This window comes from Echeneis naucrates, chromosome 24 (assembly GCF_900963305.1).
Source record: "Echeneis naucrates chromosome 24, fEcheNa1.1, whole genome shotgun sequence".
NCBI lineage: Eukaryota > Metazoa > Chordata > Actinopteri > Carangiformes > Echeneidae > Echeneis > Echeneis naucrates.
Window position 1 is genome coordinate 7,058,560 of NC_042534.1, and position 19,399 is coordinate 7,077,958.

General features: G+C 38.1%; 1 protein-coding gene across 1 annotated transcript in view; it reads left to right on the forward strand.

Annotated features, from left to right (window-relative positions):
- The window catches only part of ppp2r5a (protein phosphatase 2, regulatory subunit B', alpha isoform), a 30,539-nt gene extending 12,732 nt beyond the window's left edge, over positions 1 to 17,807 (forward strand). The window contains exons 2-13 of the mRNA XM_029496314.1: positions 2,194 to 2,390; positions 6,619 to 6,720; positions 6,832 to 6,924; positions 10,843 to 10,973; positions 11,626 to 11,685; positions 12,295 to 12,403; positions 13,081 to 13,134; positions 13,325 to 13,375; positions 13,472 to 13,591; positions 13,785 to 13,912; positions 14,617 to 14,718; positions 15,473 to 17,807. Coding sequence (XP_029352174.1) covers positions 2,194 to 2,390; positions 6,619 to 6,720; positions 6,832 to 6,924; positions 10,843 to 10,973; positions 11,626 to 11,685; positions 12,295 to 12,403; positions 13,081 to 13,134; positions 13,325 to 13,375; positions 13,472 to 13,591; positions 13,785 to 13,912; positions 14,617 to 14,718; positions 15,473 to 15,737 — 1,412 coding nt within the window. The 3' untranslated portion in view covers positions 15,738 to 17,807. The remainder of the gene's footprint in view (positions 1 to 2,193; positions 2,391 to 6,618; positions 6,721 to 6,831; positions 6,925 to 10,842; positions 10,974 to 11,625; positions 11,686 to 12,294; positions 12,404 to 13,080; positions 13,135 to 13,324; positions 13,376 to 13,471; positions 13,592 to 13,784; positions 13,913 to 14,616; positions 14,719 to 15,472) is intronic.
- Positions 17,808 to 19,399: the final 1,592 nt, after the last annotated feature.

Here is a 19,399-nt window from a genome sequence, read left to right on the forward strand (position 1 = left end):
TTTGAATTAATGTCTTCTTTCTTCTCAAACATATCTTCATCCTCCATCGTCCAAATGAAAATATTTCCCCCCATGCTCTGAGGAGTTTGTGCACTGATGCATCTGTATCTAAAATAGGCTCACATTGGGAAATGCATCTACATGTTCCTATCAAGCAGACCTCACCACTGCTACTCTCGGGAGGAAAAAGGCAAATAAAGTGATTTGCAACATGCTCCTCAGCAAGGAGTGTACACAAGCATTTTTTGCATAACCTAGGAGAAAAGTAAAGAAGGAACTGCACATTATGCTTTAGGAGAGAAAATATTGTCACAATCAACAGACTGAGAAGAATTAGTTTTGTGAAATATGCTTATTTGCTTTCACACAGTTGAGAAAATTGATTTTGCCTTTTACAGTAAATATGAAACAGCAGCCAGGAGACGCTTAGCCCTGCATAAAGTGTACACTGTGAGACTCAGCTGGATCCTTCCAGAGGAAACAAACACCTCACGGTACCTTTGAAGTTGACTAATTAATGTGCCGTATCTTGTTGGTAAAACCACTGTAAAAACATTGATTGATTCATTGCCCACATTTCTTCACCCTAATTTGCTGTAAATATGTGGTTTCCACTCCCTGAAAACACTGAAAGTTTGAAGACAGCATGCCTACCCAAAGAGATGACATTTAGCCTCCCATTATTTTCCTACACACCACTTCCAAGAAGAAATGTGAGCATCCCATGTGTCATTCAGGCTACAGGGGCATTTTCAATCTGCCCTTTCACTGTGGAATCCTTTGAGATTTGATACTTAGGAAAGTTGCCATTAAGGCAAAGTAGTGTGATACCAAGTCTGGCTGGCGTAGTTATGCTCAGATATTACAAACACCCTGAGTAGCAGGCGGTTGTTTGACCTATGGAGTTCAGTTGCATAAGGACTTTGTCAGCTGTCAACACCACTGGAACATTTTCACTAGCTGTGAAAATTTAGTAGTTGTGCTTCACTGTGCAATGTCCACATGCCACACCATTTCATGGGGTAATGCCTGATCACTTACGTAATATTGCTCAATAAGAAACTGCAGCGTGACACCTCTCACCCTTTCACTTCTTCCTCATTGCAGTTCACAAGACACTCTCCAAGACTGCTTTGGATATGCTCGTGTTTTTGTGCGCTTTGCCACGGTGGGAAACAATTATTTTCATTGACCAAAAAGTTGCACAAGTCAGTAAAATGCAGCACATTTGAGAAGCCGGGCCAGATGTTTGGCATCACTACTTGGGAAAAAGTGTCACAGATGCTGTCTAACTAGCAATTGCTTGCACTATTAACAAAATATGCACCCGTAGTGATATCTACTTGTTTTGTCTACCACTATTCAATTTTCTTGATATTTACAATTCACAGAAAAGAAGTTGGTGATCATCAAATTATCAACTAATTGGTTATTTTATCTGATGTGCATTTCGTGTCAGCAGGCGTTATACAAACGTGAACTTGACTATAGCTGTAGTATATATCTTAAGTTCAGATAGACGTAGACAGTTATCAGTGTAGTCAGTGTTATATTTAATTTACAACTGTTAGGGATTGCGTCTATGTTTGTGCAACCTCACAACCTTTAGGATGTCTGGTTCATGAGCTGTCAAGAATCAGTGTTAGGTTGCTTTAGCGGTGTCTTCCTCCTCATATTATAGAAAGAGTCCTGTGTCTGCAGGGATGAGCTTCTGTTGTGTAGGAACAGAACATCACTGTACGGTGTGTCACCACGTTTTTGGATGCCTGCCAAACACTGTTTATAGCTTAGCTGGGGTCAAGTTTGACAGCTCTAATAACCCTGAACGCACTCACCGTCTAATCCATAAAAGGCTTTACAATCAAAGCCGAGAATGCCTGTGCTGCCTCTGTGAGGCAGAACACACTGCTGTATTGTCTGTCTGCCTTTTTGTCTTAAATGCACATTTTAGTTTTAGTTATATGCTTTTCTGCCTGCTGTACCAGAAAGAACTGTGCACAAAAGTCACTCCTGACACGAGCAAAATTAAAAAGTACTTATTTAGAATTCATTCTATTTTCCTGCACAAATATAAGCAAAAATAGTTGCAGATGTCATCTACGCTTCTCAGATCTATTTCCAGGAACCCAAGGTTATTTGTTTTCTGTCGGTTAGCATTGAATGAGTGTATGTCCTCCTCTTTTGTGATTTCAGATGCCCCATCCACAGAGCAGCAAGAACTGTTCACCCAGAAACTCCAGCAGTGCTGCATGCTCTTCGACTTCTTTGACTCTGTGACTGACTTAAAAAGCAAGGAGATCAAGAGGGCGACACTCAATGAGCTTGTAGACTACGTTTCCACCAACAGAGGGGTGCTGGTGGAGTCTGCATACCCAGAGATCACAAATATGGTGAGGATATATGTGTATCGTGCTTTAAAATTTCTGCAGCACCAGTTCATTATTGTAGCACATGATATAATTAAACAGCAAAGAGATATTCCCTTTGTGTCACTGTAACATCCTGTGCACTTGTGCAGATTAAAAAATCAAGGCTGATTATGTGTCTAGACAGGGTCTGTCAGCAGCATGAGGAACGCGTTACCATTTTTATACAAAACACTTTACCATACTATTTCCTTATAAGTGTAAAGTCCACAGTGCAAACAGGAATAAGTCCAGTATTGGGTCAGGGACCCACAGAACTAAAAATGATTGATAAAATGAATGATTGAAACTGATTTAAGCGCATCATTTTGTATAACACAAAGTTGGAAACAATATCCATCTGTCAGTCATCCTCAATTCCTTTCCTAAACACTTTCAGTCTCAAAGATAATTTTTATATTGCTTTTCATTACTTCTTCCAATTGTGGCTATAACGGGGAAAAGGCTGTTCAACATCTGCCAGATGTTTGTGGTTCAAACTTTTCAAAATTTCCTTTAAAATGTACATGCCCCACACTAAACTAGTGTTACTATCATGCAAGACTTCCTATGACAGAACCAAGTATACATGTATTTTAGGAACCTCAACACAATAGCATGCTTGGGAAATGACAAACTGTAAGTCGAAAAGTAAGCACAAGATGCGTATGTAAAATTTGGTTAGTTTTTAATGGATATGTTTTATTCACACACATGGAGATGTAATCTGCACCTGTCAGTGCATTCCAAAGAAAAGTCAGTGCAGGGATCAGTTTCCAGAGAAAAACACTGTGGCTGTTGTAGAAATCACACACATGACACCATATTAACCACCAACTCCACCTCCTGTAAAACATACTAACCAACAGGACATAGATTTTTGCTCATGTAGTAAATGCCTTGAGCAACCTGGCTTCCTCCTACAGTATAAGAATTACTCATGTGCAACACTTAGAGCACAGCAGTCAGTGTACTGTTGTCAGTGCTGCGGCAATTCACTCCACACTGCAGATTATCATGATGAAGACAAATGAGCATGTCCACAGCTGAGTCAAGGAGTCTTAAGATTATGAATAGAATGTAGGTCGTAACCCATATCAGACCTTTCAACTACTGATTAAGGACTTCCAAGATCTAAAACATAATAAAAAATATTATATTTTAAGACTTCCTTCATGTAAATGCCACATGACTGCTGAAAAGCTATGAAATTGCAATCAATGTGGTGTTAAGAAGTGCTTAAAAATATCGAAGCACTATACCTTCCATCTCTGTTGAAAAGGATTTCATTTTTTCCCTCTGCTAACAAACAAACGTATTTTTAAAGCTATCTTATATTGTGTTCTAGATTTTAAGTCTCATTTATACTCTCAAATCTGTTGAGTGGAAGAGTAGGTTTTTCTCTAAATATAAACATTGGAGCTTGTGGCAAATTCAAGATGGATATACAGGATTCAGTACTCTGTCTGCAAAATGGCATTATAAAAATTTCTGTGTGCCAACACAGTAAACATAGCAAATCTTTTCTGTCAACCCTCCAGTTATAAAAATAAAATCAAACTAATGCAGTCACACTAAACAGAAGTAGGAGAAATCTTCTGTTGATGTTTTACGGACTCGGTGTGTATCATCAAGGATCAGTCCTAACTGCACCTTGGGTTCAAATCCAACCCACTTACCTTTGCTGCAAGTCATTCCCTCCCTTTCTCCCCTCTACTTTCCTGTTAATATAATGCAGTCAAAAATGACCTAAAAATAACGTAAAATATATGAATTCAATTAACTGAACTATTCAAAACTAAAATCAGTAAAGGTGAGTGAATATCGTCATGAATTTAATTTGAGTGAGTTTGATTTATTTTCTGCATTTGAACACAGCATTCACTGGATCATCCCCATTGACCTTCAGCTTGTTTTTTTTTAGTAGTCTAAGTGTACGACTTCTCCTGGTCCAAAGTCTGGTCTTTTTTTAAATCCATACAGTGAAGAGGGAGCCCAGTACAGAGCCAAGTGTCACTACTATAGTCTGAATGAGGTTGGACAAATAGCAGCGCCGCTTTCAGAAAGCTGGGCTCATAAAAGCTCTTCTGACTCTTGTTTTTTATGTTTATCCTTCTATATCACTATCAAACACATACATTATTATTTGTCACTGTTTTCTCCCCTTGCCATGCTTCACACGGAGACACAGTGTCCCACCAAATAACCTAAGTTGTGTCTCATGAATGATGAATGCTCAGCCATCAGATATAAACCTTTGGAAAAAAATTGAGGTTTATGGTACTCACATTTTCTCTAAACACAAAAACTAAAAAGAAAAACACACACCGTTGGGATATTTAATTATGTATTTTATATTGTAAAATAATACCAATTGGCACCAAAGTGATGGTATCATAACAGTGATACATGCAATGGGCCAAATTGATGAATATCTTGTAACTACTGACTCGAATGGTGAATGATATGTGCAACTTTAATATATTCCTAAATGCAAACAGACAGAAACTCAAAAGGCTGAAATGCAATTAATAATAAATTAAATATGCAGCCAAAGCAACATGTCTTGTTAGTGTTTGGTCAATGTATTCTTGATGTAAGTTTGAAAACTGACCAAGTGTTATTGCTGGGTGATATTTCCATCGGCTCAGAAACAGCTGCACTACAGTGTCAGGCTTCTTTAAAATAACAGGAAGGCCACAAGCAGGCACATAACAGGTCAGTACAACAGTGGTAGGCGGAAGGGCATCTTTGAATGCATGGTTCATTCAACCTTGAAGGGGATTGACCACAGCAGCACAAGAACAAGCTGGGCACCATTTCTTTCCACTAATAAGCAGACTAGTAGTCGTGGGAAAATGCTCTCTTCCCAATGCTTTTTTAACACTAAGTGATAAAGATGTTTTCAAAAGTTGATCTGACGTAAATGTGGGGCTTAAGACGCAAAAGAAAAATTATCATCCATCATTTAAGTGAAGTGAATGAGTATTAGTAAGGGAAATCGCACATTTTCAGCTATTTTAAATCAGTTGCTTGAACAATTTGGAGAGGAAACTGAGAAATGAGGAATGTTTAGGCAGCTATTTGTAAAATAGCTACAAATCAAGTAAATGTGGCGTGACATTGAAAAACATTTCATTTAAGGGCTTAGATACAAATGGGAGTTCAGCACAGCTGGTTTTCTCCCAATACATAGAGAGCACTACATGTGTCACTTTAACTCTTCCCTCTGATCCTTAATCTCAAGAAAACAAAAAATATCACAGAGGATACTGTGTCAGTTTACATTATTATTAATCCTGAAGTATCTTTCCGTGCTGATATAACTCTTGAATCAGTCTATAGTCCATTTAGCTCACAGATCTTTCTCAGCCATCAGTCTTAAAATCCCTTTGTTGCCTTCCTCCCCTGTTAGTGTCATTTGGATTTTCCAGCTGCCAATAGGTAATTTGATGTTGTCTTCATCCCTTCAGCATGAGTGTACACCCAATCACATAATGCAAGCTTTTCCAGCTCACCACTGCTGTGTTTGTGTGTGGAACTCTAAAATTTACCCTGACTAAAAATAGCAAGGTGGGACAGAAGGTGGCAGTGACCTGTCTACAAAGATTTTCTTTGTTAAAGAATTCTAATAGGAGTTTGCAGCAAATGCAGAATTTAGAATGTTTTCTACCACCTTCTGTTTTCATGAGCATATTAAACATGATCAGACAAAAAAAAAAAAAAAAAGAAAGAAATATTGGGCTCATTTAAGCATGTCATTCTTCTCCAGAAGTTCTGTTTGAGTTCAGAGCAGCAAATTAACTTTAAGTTTACATGTTCTTTCTCAAAAATATCTTGAATCAAAGCGCCTTCGTTTATGTAATCACTAGGAGACTGTAACAGCTGCTTATCACAAAATATCAGGTTATAATGTTTCAAAATTGGATTATAGTGTCTTTGGTATTGTAACTTAGGTACAAATTCAGAAGCTTAGCCTAAGATGCTTTGACAGGCAAAAAGTAGGTAAATAAACTAACGAATTCACCCTACACCACATATAATACAGTAAGGTCCTGGACACCAATAAAAAATTTCATGTCTTTATTTAAGATAAAAGGGTCATATGTTGTTCATAATTGTTAGAATCCCAACTGGATCATATTTTTTGCTGGGATCTTAGCTCCTTTCCCCTTTCTTTATAATAAAGCCCGGCTCTTCCTTTCCTCTCCAGATTACCACCAATATTTTCCGGACTCTTCCACCAAGTGAAAATCCTGATTTTGACCCAGAGGAGGATGAACCTACTCTAGAGGCTTCATGGCCTCACATGCAAGTAAGGCTGTAACTGATATTGTGTTTGGAAACACTAACAAATAATGGTGTGATCTAAAGGTTAAAGTGTAAATCTTTATTTAGTTTCAAAATGTTCTTTTTTTTTCCCCAGCTGGTCTATGAGTTTCTGCTGCGTTTTCTAGAAAATCCAGACTTTCAGCCCAGCATTGCAAAGCGCTACATTGATCAGAAATTTGTTCAGCAGGTGAGTGTCTTCTTTGAAAACAATTAAATTTAGTTGTAAATCCATCCACAGTTTCACAAACACAGTTTATTCCTACATTTTGGTTGGCTTTTCAAGTATTTACATATTATTTAAAAACCACAAGATCACAAATCCCATACATCACATCTCCTGGAGGAATGGCCATTACATAATCATACATTTAAAGACAGAAATTAGAGAAATAATGTTAAAAGCTTGCAGCACTTCCACAATGGAAGCTAGGGTGAGAAAACAGCTGTAAAGAGATACTGCCTCTATAAAGTCATACTGGCAGCATAAAAGAAATCAAACCTTCACAGATTTCTTCCAGTAAAAACATTTTCTTTTTAAACCACATCAGGGTTCACAGCAGTTGTCAATAATTAGCAAAAAAAGGCATGAATCAGTATATGCTGTTTTTTTTTTTTTTTTTTTTTTTAGCAGGAAGAGAGAAAGTTACACTGAAACAAAGCCAATTTTTATAGGCAACAGCTGCACCATTCTGACTTTTGCCCTAAAAACAATGAAAATGATGGTAAATGAATTTAAGGAGGAAGCAGTTAGCAGACTACTGAGCTTGGGACTGTTATCATCTTTTTAACATATTACTTTTTATAAAAAGGAAACACATTTTCTTTTTATAAATAGAAAATATTGACATTTAAGAAACAACTTGGGTAATGATGACTTTGGGTGTCGCGGGTGGTTGGTCCATTGATTACAGTTTCATAATGTGATAATGTGATGCTTTGTGGAAGTTCACCAACCTACACTACGTTGGATGAGTCAAAGCAGTAATTCGCCGCAGCTCGTCTACATTTGTCCTGGCTTGGGACCCGCCTACTTCAGGAATGCTTTACTTCTTGTGTGAAGCTGCAGAGAGAAGCAGCAGCAACTATCGGGGCGCACAGGGCCTGGAATGCTGGCTGGGCCACATCCAAGGTGCCTGGACCGACTTTCCATGATGTTAGTGTGTCGTGGGGAGGCTTTAAATAGCTGTCTGTTGTTTACTCTTAAGGAGGAGAGCAGCGAACTGCGGTTGCACTGCGGTCAGAGCTATGGGAACAAGGTGGAGGTTTGGGTGGCAGTAAAGGAGAGGAAAGGAGATCTGTGGTTAAGTCAGTGTAAAACACCTAAAGTAGGGATGGGTCTGAGATGCACATGTTCACCACAGAGGTTAAAATACAAAATGCATCCTGAGAGGAGGTTCTAAGTTTTTCAAAAGGACATTTTAATAAAGGATGACACAATTTTGTCTGTCAGTTTCAGTCCAGTTCGGATGGAGGTAGCCTCTGAAGGTTTAGAGCTTCACCTTTCAGAATCTTTCTCTCCGATGGCCATCAGGGGGCGACTCCATTTGTTAAATGAAGTCAGATTGTATGGGAGTCTGTGGTGAAACGGTTACAAGTTTTCAAAACAACATGTTCAGTTTCCTCTAAATGGAACCATGATATAATGCAGCAGGGTATGCATTAGGCCGGGGTTACCATGTGATTTATAGACTACAAGTCTGTGCCATTTCCGGTACAATCAGCATATAGTATCGAGAGGCATAGCAGTATAACGTTTTGAAGATGTTTTCAATGTCATCTTTTAACTGTTACTTACATTTTTATACTGTAATTTGAAGTAAGCCGCATGTTAGTTTGCATGCAAGCAGATCACAAGGAAACAGCAACTGAAGTAGAAAATAACCAATATAAAGTATATGCTGGTGATGTCTTTTTCAAGTGATTTGCAATGCCACTTCCAAACCATTTTTCTACCATTGTTACTTTCATATTTTGGTCCTTGAAGACTTAGCTTTAAAGCTATCATTGCTCTGATGCTTCTGATCCTGCTGCAGGAAAATATCCTTTGACGTGGGAAGAACAGCTATATGTGTGACAAAGAGCAGAACATGTGGTCTGGGTGCCTTTGGAGCTATTGTTCTTGTCAGGAAGCAGCGGTGAATTGCTGAAGACTGTATCTATGTGTTAATATAAGGGATCTGTTCATTATAAAAATAAAAAGTCAATGTCAATCTGTAGCTGATTCAGCACAGTGTAAGAAGAGTTTCATATGTAGCCTATAGGGAATGTACAACTATTTACATGGTCATAAATTACAATAAATAACTGATATCCTCATACTAACTCTTCAACTAGCAAATACATTTAATCACAAAACATAAAAGTTTTGATGTCACTTTGTCAATGTATATAGGGTCTTATATAGGGCACTGTTTCAGCTTCATGAAACACAGAGGAACTTCAGGCTCCACTGTGACATTGTGCAGTCAGTGTCAGTGGGAGCCTAAGGATTTATACATAAATAGAAAACTGTCATTACAGTTGGGATTACAGGCACATCCCGCACATGTGCCATTTGGTTGTTGTCAGTCTATCTCAATCACATTTGGTGAACATAGGCCTTTAATCAAAGTATTACTGAATTAATTTCAGTTATGACCTGATTGTTTCATGGTGAGTAACATTTTTTTTTTTTATGAGGATGAAATTAAGAGATTGACTTGATTGCATATGAATTCCAGGGGATTTGTTGAACTCCAAAGGATAATTGTGTCCTTCATTTTTGTTTCCAAATATTTTTCCCTTCACATATTTATGGATCCTTAGAAACCTAAATATCCTCATGTTTGTGTCTTGTGTTTGTTTTTTTTCTTTCTTTCTTTCTTTCTTTTACCAAAGATGGAAAGACCATGACCACTGGGTTGTTCAGGGACATGTCAGGCTCAGGAGAAAGCTCAAATCCTACCGGACTAGTTAACCATTGATTTTCAGTCAGTTGGCAAATCCAATTCTTTCAGCTCCACGTCCTTATATTGCTGATATACTGTATGTGATTAGAAAAATTAAATTGGAGCGCCGCTGTTGTCTTATGTACATAAACAGAATTTGCTCTGGGGAATAGGCCTAGATGTGGTATTTGCATTTCCTGTAGTATCAGTAACAGTCATACATGAGGGTGACTGCAGAAAGACACAGATACTGCCTAAACCATTTTACAGTTGTTTTTAGAATGAGTTTCAGCTCATTGTTAAGCTGTTAAGCTTTTGATTCACTCCCACTGCTGTCATGGTGTCATTTTCAGAAACAGCAGGAAACTGATGCTCTAAAATGCTCTAAAAACCCAATGTACATTACCTGACAGCACAAAGGGTCACATGGATGCAGTTAGAGACCAGATGGTGGAGCCTTTTACAGCCAGAGAGTTAGTAAAGCACTACAACAGTGGATATAACATTCATAAGGTGCATGCAAACACAACTCAATGAATGGTAATGTTACTCAATAAGCGCTGGATGTCTAAATAAGCTGCTGTTTGCTAACTAATTTGCAACAACAAGCTTGAAAGGTGATGATATGTAAATATTATGCACACAACTCCAAAACCAAAAACCCAGTCATAGCAGGTTCAAAATTAGTTTTCCCTACTTTGCTGGTCTCAGAGGTCTAGTCGTCCTCTCTGTTAGCGTCAGGGTGGACAATACAAAGAACATTGTCATTGTAAGAAATCCCAGCAAGGACCCCAACCTGGCCTGAATTAAAGAGGGGCCAAATTAACTTCAAACTAAATAATTTCATGTTCATGAAATACATAGAATTGTCAAGGAGTTGACCATTAACTACTTTGATAATGAGATGAGATGTGTCAGAATCTCACTTAAACAGATTATTGACTGAAACCCACCTCCAGTTGGCTTTGCATTAATTAATCAGACAAGGTGCTACAATGTCAGAGAAAAAGAAACAAGATTTAACAAGCCGAGAGAACTCAAGGCAAATAGACCAAACATTCTCAATATCCAGCCAACACTCGATGCCATCTATCCCTTGTTGGCTTTAAGGGCATCTGTCATCTTTCAAATGAACCAGGACTGAGCGAGTTTGTCTTTTTCTCTGTCTTTTCTTTCAGCTTCTGGAGCTATTTGACAGTGAGGACCCAAGGGAGAGGGACTTTCTGAAAACCATCTTGCATCGTATTTATGGAAAGTTCCTGGGATTGCGAGCTTTCATCAGAAAGCAGATCAACAATATTTTCTTGAGGTGAGTAAAATATTTGCACTTTTACAACAATTCTAATGCACATTCTTTCCATCAAGTCCATTAAGGTACATTACACAGCTCAGACTGTAAAATCCCTCCCCTGGCAAACAGAGAGGAAGCAGAAAAATAAGTGCAGATGGAGGTGGTGTGCTGAATCTTTATGGCTCCTGTTGCTGCGTGACAATGAGCTTTAGATGATTGAAACAGGGGACACTTGATGTCGTTTCCAACAGGCAAGGTGGCAAAACGGGTGCACCCACTTTGACCATCTGCCACTGAGGATAAAAATAGTACGACAGTTGTCAGGCTCTGTCTGTTCATACCATGGGTGCACAGCCAAATGGAAATGGGTTACCAAACAGGAGGTGAATGATGTGTTGACCATTGAGTTGCATAAAAGTTCAGTCGGATATGCTTACTATTTGTAATTTTAATAAGAATACTGAATATTCAGATTTTAATGCTTTGGTCTCAGGTACAATATTCCTGTGTAAGAATTTTGGTTCACAAGTTAAATTTCGCACACAAAACCCGACTCCTAAACCTGGGTGATGACAATGTATAAAGAGAACAGGTTATTGGGAGCTGACAGGATCACTGTTGCCTTTTTAGTGTTTGTCGTGTTTCATAATTGTTTTTCTTGTCATTATAGGTTCATATATGAAACTGAACACTTCAACGGAGTGGCTGAACTGCTGGAAATCCTGGGAAGGTAAGTTGTGGAGTGCGTTTGGTCATCATGGTGATTAGAGCTATAACAATAGGTTGATTAAATTATCTACACCTTTCTGAATTTTCTTAATTGTATCAGTCAGTTTTTCAGGCCAAAACAGCAAGTCATTTTTTCTTCAGTATTAGTTCAGTACTGTCCAGTCATTCTTTTAGCTTTACCGGGGCAGTCATTATTATTGTTTGTGTCAATAAAAGACTATAGTTTGAGGGTAAAATGTTGGGTTTTGAATTTACCAACAAAGCCGTAATACTTGATTTGGTTCCTTCTAGTGACATTTGAACCCACTGACATTTTGTGTTTGTTGATTTATTTATTTAGTCATTTAAATCACATGTTCTCCAAAAAAACATATTCTCAATTTTTCAGGTGGATTCAAAGTAAATTAATCATCCTCATAGCACCCAGGTCTGCGTCACAAGGACTTTTGCTTTCTTCACAACCACAAAGCCCCCCCCCCGGCCTCCTCTTCGTTCGTTTTTGTGCTGTCCTTGCGCTGAATTTCTTTTCTCTGCTCTGGCCCTGCAGTGTTTGCTTTGTGTTGTTGTTTCTCATTAATCCAACATGGTTCTCTTGTTTCTGTGTTTACAGTATCATCAATGGGTTTGCGTTACCTCTGAAGGCAGAGCACAAGCAGTTTCTGATGAAGGTTCTCATCCCGTTGCATACAGCCAAAGGACTGGCCCTATTCCATGCACAGGTCAGAAAAACTCTTTGTTATTGTGATATCTATTGTCCACATTATCCTTTTGCTATATGTCCTCTTAGTTTGTTTTAACAGGATTAAACACATCATGGTGTAATCTCAGTATTATAGCACTATCTAGTGGCTCAGAAACGACACTGCATTATTGTATGATCATTTTAAGTTGATCAGACTGCAGGCATTTTCACACATTTTGCTGTTCTTCAGGCCCTGTGCTTTGGCAAATTAAAATCTTAACTTAAAGGCTATTGGAGTGTACTTTTAATCAAAAGTACACATTGCATCAATATAGAAGAACTCCATGTGTGGGGGAAATTTAGATTTTAATTGGACAGACATACGAGGTTGAACAATGGTCATTCTAGTTAATATTTTTTTTAAATCCTTTGACGTACATAGATCAGCAGACTCTTTGAAGCTTGTTGGCTGATCCCATCTCCACCTCCATCTGAATGGAAACTGTCAGTCAGCTCTGAACCATGTTTGATCTTTTTTCTACGTAAATTAACGTTGACACCCAGCAAATACCTAAAGCCTATGCTGCACATTTCCTCCCCAGATATATATCTAACCACTGCAATCTTCACAGGCATTCTTTACTTTTTGCAGTATTATCAGATGTACGTTGTCGGTACAGGTAATACATTAATGTTGTCTTATGTGTCATTTAGCTGGCCTACTGTGTGGTCCAGTTTTTGGAGAAGGATCCTACACTGACTGAACCGGTACTTTTTTCTTTTTTTTTTCTCTCCTACCATTTCACCAGTCAAAACACAAAGCATGAAGTAATGAATTTGTCTCCATTGCAAGGAAATTTCTTGTGGGTGAAAGCAACCACACAGTCAAACTAATGTCAAAAAAAAGAAAATCCGTCTTAGACAGAAATTCTCAAGAAATTCTCTCTCATCCATGCAGGTGATCCGTGGCCTGCTAAAGTTTTGGCCTAAAACCTGCAGTCAAAAAGAGGTATTCTTCATGTCTGTGAATGCACCAGACACTTAGTACAGTTGTCAGCCAGATGTTAAAGTTCTGCTCTTTCTTCTGCACCTGACATCAAATCAGGTGATGTTCCTTGGTGAGATTGAGGAGATTCTAGATGTCATTGAGCCAACACAATTCAAGAAAATTCAGGAGCCATTGTTCAAACAGATCTCTAAATGTGTGGCCAATCCACATTTTCAGGTAAGACTAAAAACACCTTGTTTCCAAACTTCAAGTTATTCAGAATCATTTATTATTTGCAAATGGCCTATTTTAGAAAAAGCAATATCATTACTGATACTATTGATCTGTGAAAGTAACTGCTTGTGTCCTCTCTCCAGCACTGTGTTGATGTCTGCTGATAGTTTCTACTTTTCTGCTTCTGTCCTCACAGGTAGCAGAGCGAGCTCTATACTTCTGGAACAATGAGTACATCCTCAGCCTCATCGAGGAGAACATCGACAAGATCCTCCCCATCATGTTCTGTAGCCTGTACAGAATCTCAAAAGAGCACTGGAATCCGTAAGTACTCAATAACAAGGCTGAGAAATTTCACTATCAACCTCTTACAGAAACTCAGATCCTCTGCTAAAAAATACAAAAACCTGTCAATTTATCAAGAGAATCTTCAAAGGTCAATGGTCCATTTGCTAAACATCTGAATTAGAAGAACCTTTGTGCTTCCAGCCCTACTTTACTCTGATAACTGTGTGCGTGCGTTATTTCCAAAGCTCAAGAATTATGAACCTGCTGTGTTTTGTAAAGCAGTGAAGTCATCAGCCAGTCTCAGGTGTTTACATGTATACATTACAGACATGTGGAAACCACTGTGACGTTCTTGCACCTAAAAAAGAAACACTTTGTACATTACCTGTACTACTCTAAATTAACTGCTTCTCATTAATTAGTTTAAGGACAGTGCATATTAACTAACAGTCTTTGATGATATGTCCTCCGAAAAATTTGCTGAGTTAAGGAGTTAGCAAAAATAGTCAGATGGGTTTTTACCTTGGCATGAGGACAGGGAATGAACATCTACGGTTGTTGCACTGTGCTGATGAAGTCACTTCTGAAACATTGAGATGAACTGAGTAAATTACAGAAAAAACATCATACTATCAACAACAGAGAAGCATCGAAAGATATAGCAGAGCCAGGAAAAATAAGTGTGTGTGTGTGTGTGTCTTACTGATGCCAGGGTGTCTCCACTGTATTTTGTATTATAGGACAATTGTAGCTCTAGTCTACAATGTGCTGAAGACGTTGATGGAGATGAACTGCACGCTTTTTGACGAGCTGACTTCCTCTTATAAAGCAGACCGACAACGGTTAGTAACAGAGAAGAACTGTGATAGTTTTCTCTTCCTCTCATACATTTTACCACTCTAGCTGCTTGTGGAGTCAGTGACATTTCTGATGTAGGGAAATACATTACATTAACATATCCGGCAATGCAACAGAGGTCATATCTTTTGGTCAACACACCAGATGTTGGGGTTTTGGGGTGGGGGGGGGGGGTACGGTACTACAGTATATGTTTTTCTTCTGGTTGTTATGTTGTAAAGTGGTTTCATCTTTGTTGAACTTTAATGTTAGGAAGGTGAACTAGAAGGGTTATGAGCCATGTCGAGTTTTATTGAAACGTGGTGTTGTATGATTTTATGTGGACCCCAGGAAGATTAACAACCACTGTAACGGAAGCTAAAGGGAATCCGAATAAAGAATGCTTTGATTCTACTACTAATCATAAAGTTTTTGAATTATTCGGATTCAGTGTAATCATAAATGGGCAATTCATAATTTTTGATATTTTCTCGCCTTTATCTTTTTTTTCTTCCAGTTTGATCCTGATAATATTTTATTTGCTAAATGTTTACATTTTTCATCAAAAATATCAATATAGTTGCCCTTTTCACTGCATCACACCAGGTGTCACGTGTTCTCGGGTCAGGTCCGATATTCAGTTGCACCTCTTCTCTGTAGTTAGTGGAATTTGCCACAGTAAAAGAAAACACTGTTAACTCTGTAACATTTTGGTTTTTAATGCAAATATAATAACGTTTTCAAACGTTGTCCACACAGGGAGAAGAAGAAGGAGCAGGAGAGGGATGAGCTGTGGAAGAAGCTGGACGAGTTGAGGCTCAGCAACCCTGCTCTGGTCCAGAACAACAGCCACGGGCTCCTGCGTGTCCAGAACAACAACAACAACAACAACAACAACAGTAGTAACAACATTAATAATAGTGACACCCAGGACAGGGATGTGGATTCTGCTGTTGCTATCACCACAGACGAGAAAGAGCCTGACAGTATGGCAGCTGGTGAGAGCACCCTATCTGCCAAATGACAGCGGACAGTGTTTTTTTATTCAGTACAGTTTGACACCACGTTCAGGACTGTCAGGCAACGATTGACGGAGATGGAAAAATACAAACACACCTCAGCAGTATATTACATCTATTAGAGTGACTTAGAACGCCAGTGATTATTTGGCATAAAGAAATGAAATATGTGTGTATGTGCGTGCGTGTGTGTATGTATATATGTATATATATGTGTGTGTGTGTGTGTGTGTATATATATATACATACATACATATATGTACACACACACACACACACACACACACACATACATACACTTACACACATACACATAGTTCAACTTAAGACTGTCTTTGGATGTTACAGTGTGGCAACAGTATATTGTTTATTTGTCTGATCAAAGATTTATCCTTTCACGTTTAGTTTGTTAACTGAAATGATGATTTTATTTGTTATATTCGTTGTATTATATATGGGGGGCTATCATGACTTGAATTTAATGTTTCTGATTGTGCTGCACTTAGACAAGCTGAACAGCTTCAGCTATTTAAAGATGTCTATTTTTCAATGTGCTTTTCCTTGTTGCTACCAACATTGGGGTGCAAAACCTTAAGCAAGAATGCAACTGCAGACTTTGCGGAAATTTGGGGCAGATGGGGCCAGAGGCATAATTTGGCATCTAGTCCATTTTTGTATAGAAAAAGGGCTGTTAGGAGGAGCAGAAAAACGGTCTCTCATCTTAAAGATGAACAAGAGGTGCATGGCCAAAAATAAACTGCACCAGACTTAGGTTGATATCACCATGAATGACTGGTGAGAACGTGCAGTTAAAACGGGTTCAGACATATTAGGGTTTAATGGTGTATCTGTGAGATCATTTTTATGTTTCATGTGGATGAAAACATGAAGTTATTAGCTGTAACAAAACTCTTGTGTTATTAAGATGATTTATACAAAAATATTTTAAAGAATAAAATGGTTTTGGTATTTAAATTAAAGGAGTAGTCCAAAATTTTAAGAAATATGTGTTTGCTTTCTTGCTGGGAGTAAGATGAGAAGTTTGCGAGCAGCTTGCTGTCTGTAATTATGAAGCTACAATGGGCAGCTCATCTGATATGAAAACGTTTGACATTTTTCTGGAGGTAACAAAAAAAAATTGTTACCTTTGAACATAGATACTTGCTGTTTTCCCCCTATTTTGGTACGCTAGCCAACTGTAGCTTCATATTTACATTACAACTTGGTGGTTTTGGATCGTCTCATCACATTCATAGCAAAATAGCAAATATTTCCCAATATGACTATTTGTAAATTTAAGAAAAAAATCAATAAATGCATAAGAGATCTACAGTAGTATATTTTTCCACAGTGTTGAAAAGGGAAATATTTTTGGATGTTTCATTTTGCAGATGGATTACGATGCAGGATAAGCTTGAGTGTATATTTGTGTGTATGTCAGTTTGGAGGGCACTTTAAGGGGAATGCCACTCACTGTAAGACTTTATGTACAGTGTTATGTTTCTGTGGTCGAGGAAAAGTGCAGTCAGTTCACAAAGGAACATAAATGTTTCCCAAAGCTAAAAACAAGACACTCATACCTTTTTTTTTTTTTTTTTTTTTTTTTTTTTTAAACACAACACAGAGGAGGAAGATTTTGTGTATTTGACATCAAAAAGCACATTATTGTTATAGTGATGTCGAATCATTACTAAATACACCCGACAATCCCAAAATTTGTTTACCATCAATGGCTGATCCTCCCCATCTCCGGATTTTATAAACTTGCATTCACTTTCAGTCAATTTTCAGATGTTGTGAATGATAAAAAAAAATGTGTTGACGACTGCCACAGAACATAGCTATGACCTATAAGCTTTTTTTTTTTTTTTTTTTTTTTGTTGAACGGTGTTCCCACTGAGTGTCTGCTCTCTTACTTTTAAAGTTCGTATTTTAGGTCCAGTCTTCTCTGATGCCTTTCTGTCAGTACAGCATTCCAGCCTCTGTGATGTTGATGCATTAAGTGCGGAACCTGTTTTCTAATCACAACTCTTATTTAGGTTTCACCATCAAATAAAGTCTACTCTATCTTTCTACTCTAATTACATATGTCCATTTTTTTAAATGATCACTTCTTCTCCAGCGTTGGCTCTCCTGCAGTATGTGATGGAGGTCAACAGGTGGCGCAAGGCCTTGTGCGTTTGATCAGCACAGGGCCCATGGCCACATTGCTGTTTCTTTAAATTAAGATGGATTCTCATTTAGATTAAAGTCTGCCAATCAGACATAGTGTTGATTCTGGCCTGTAATGGCAGTTTTGCTGCTGACTGCCACATTATAAATGCAGATGTACAGCAACATATTGATCCCAGCTCCAGACAAAGCCACTAAGACTCACTAGACGTCATCATTATTCCTTCATTATTCCGATTCCCAGAAAATCTGTTTTGATCTGCGTTTCAGGGTGAGGAAGTGGACTACAGTCACCTGGCCTGAGTCGGTCATGTGATGCCAGTTTGAATGAGCTGCATTTTATTTGATGAAGACCAGACCACAACAAACCAGAGCTAACAGTGACTGCTATGTGTTTATTACACAAATCAGATGGCACTCTAGTAGTAGTAAACAAGGCATCCACATAAACAATAAGAAATCAGCGCCCCTAAGCCAAATTAGCCGGGGAAAAAAAACCAGGCAAAATAACAATAAGACTTGATTTAAGTTAAAACACTTCATCACATCTCATTTATGAGGAGCAGCTTACAGTTGAGAGGCTTAGTATTATTCTTTTTTTTGGAAGACGTGGCTGATAAGTTTCACAGTGTGGTCAAATGTCCAGAGGATGGATTATTAGGCAGAGGCCCAGCAGCCCAAAGGATCAGGCGCATGTAGGCTTTAAAAACATTACCAAGAAGAAACATGAAAGGATGACAAAGAGTCACAACAAAAAGACAATAGAACCACAAAGAGCAAGAACAGCTAACCAAAGCTGCAAAAAAAAAAAAAAAAAAAAAAAAAAAACAACCAAAGAAGACACAAAGCCACTTACATTTTACATGTTTGGTTCAGGTGTCTTTTTTTTTTTTTTTTTTTTACAGGGTTTTCTTTCACAATGGTGAATTCTCAGGGGATGTTGATGCAGCCTGATGGATAAAGATGTTAAAGCCAATCCTCTCTGTAAACATCCCGTACATCTCATGTGACCAGTATATACAATTTAGCTGACTGATCTGTATCGGCAACACTCGTTGATGAAGGCACAGAATAAAAGGAATAAATACAGAATAATGTAAAGATTTAAAGTCAAAGATGGACGAAGTCCTCATGTCTTATATGTACTTAGTGCAGGATATTAAGAATACTCCTTTACATATCATAGTATGGAAAGCAAGTTTTATCACCACAGTTACAGATGATGCATCAGGGATTGTCTGAGTAAATAAATAAACCCAAAAAGAGGAATTTATTTCACACCATTAAATAGGGGAACAAACAACAACGGAAAAGTGTGGTTGAATAAATGAAATGAATAAAAAAAAAATCTTCAGGTCCCCCTTTATCTGGGCTGAGGATGTCAGTAATGACAGTATTTCCCACCACATATGACATGACTTCACTACTTTATTCTGATCAGGTTTCTAATTGGAACCGCTGGAAAGCTGACTTCTGCATATAACTGTTGTTCAAG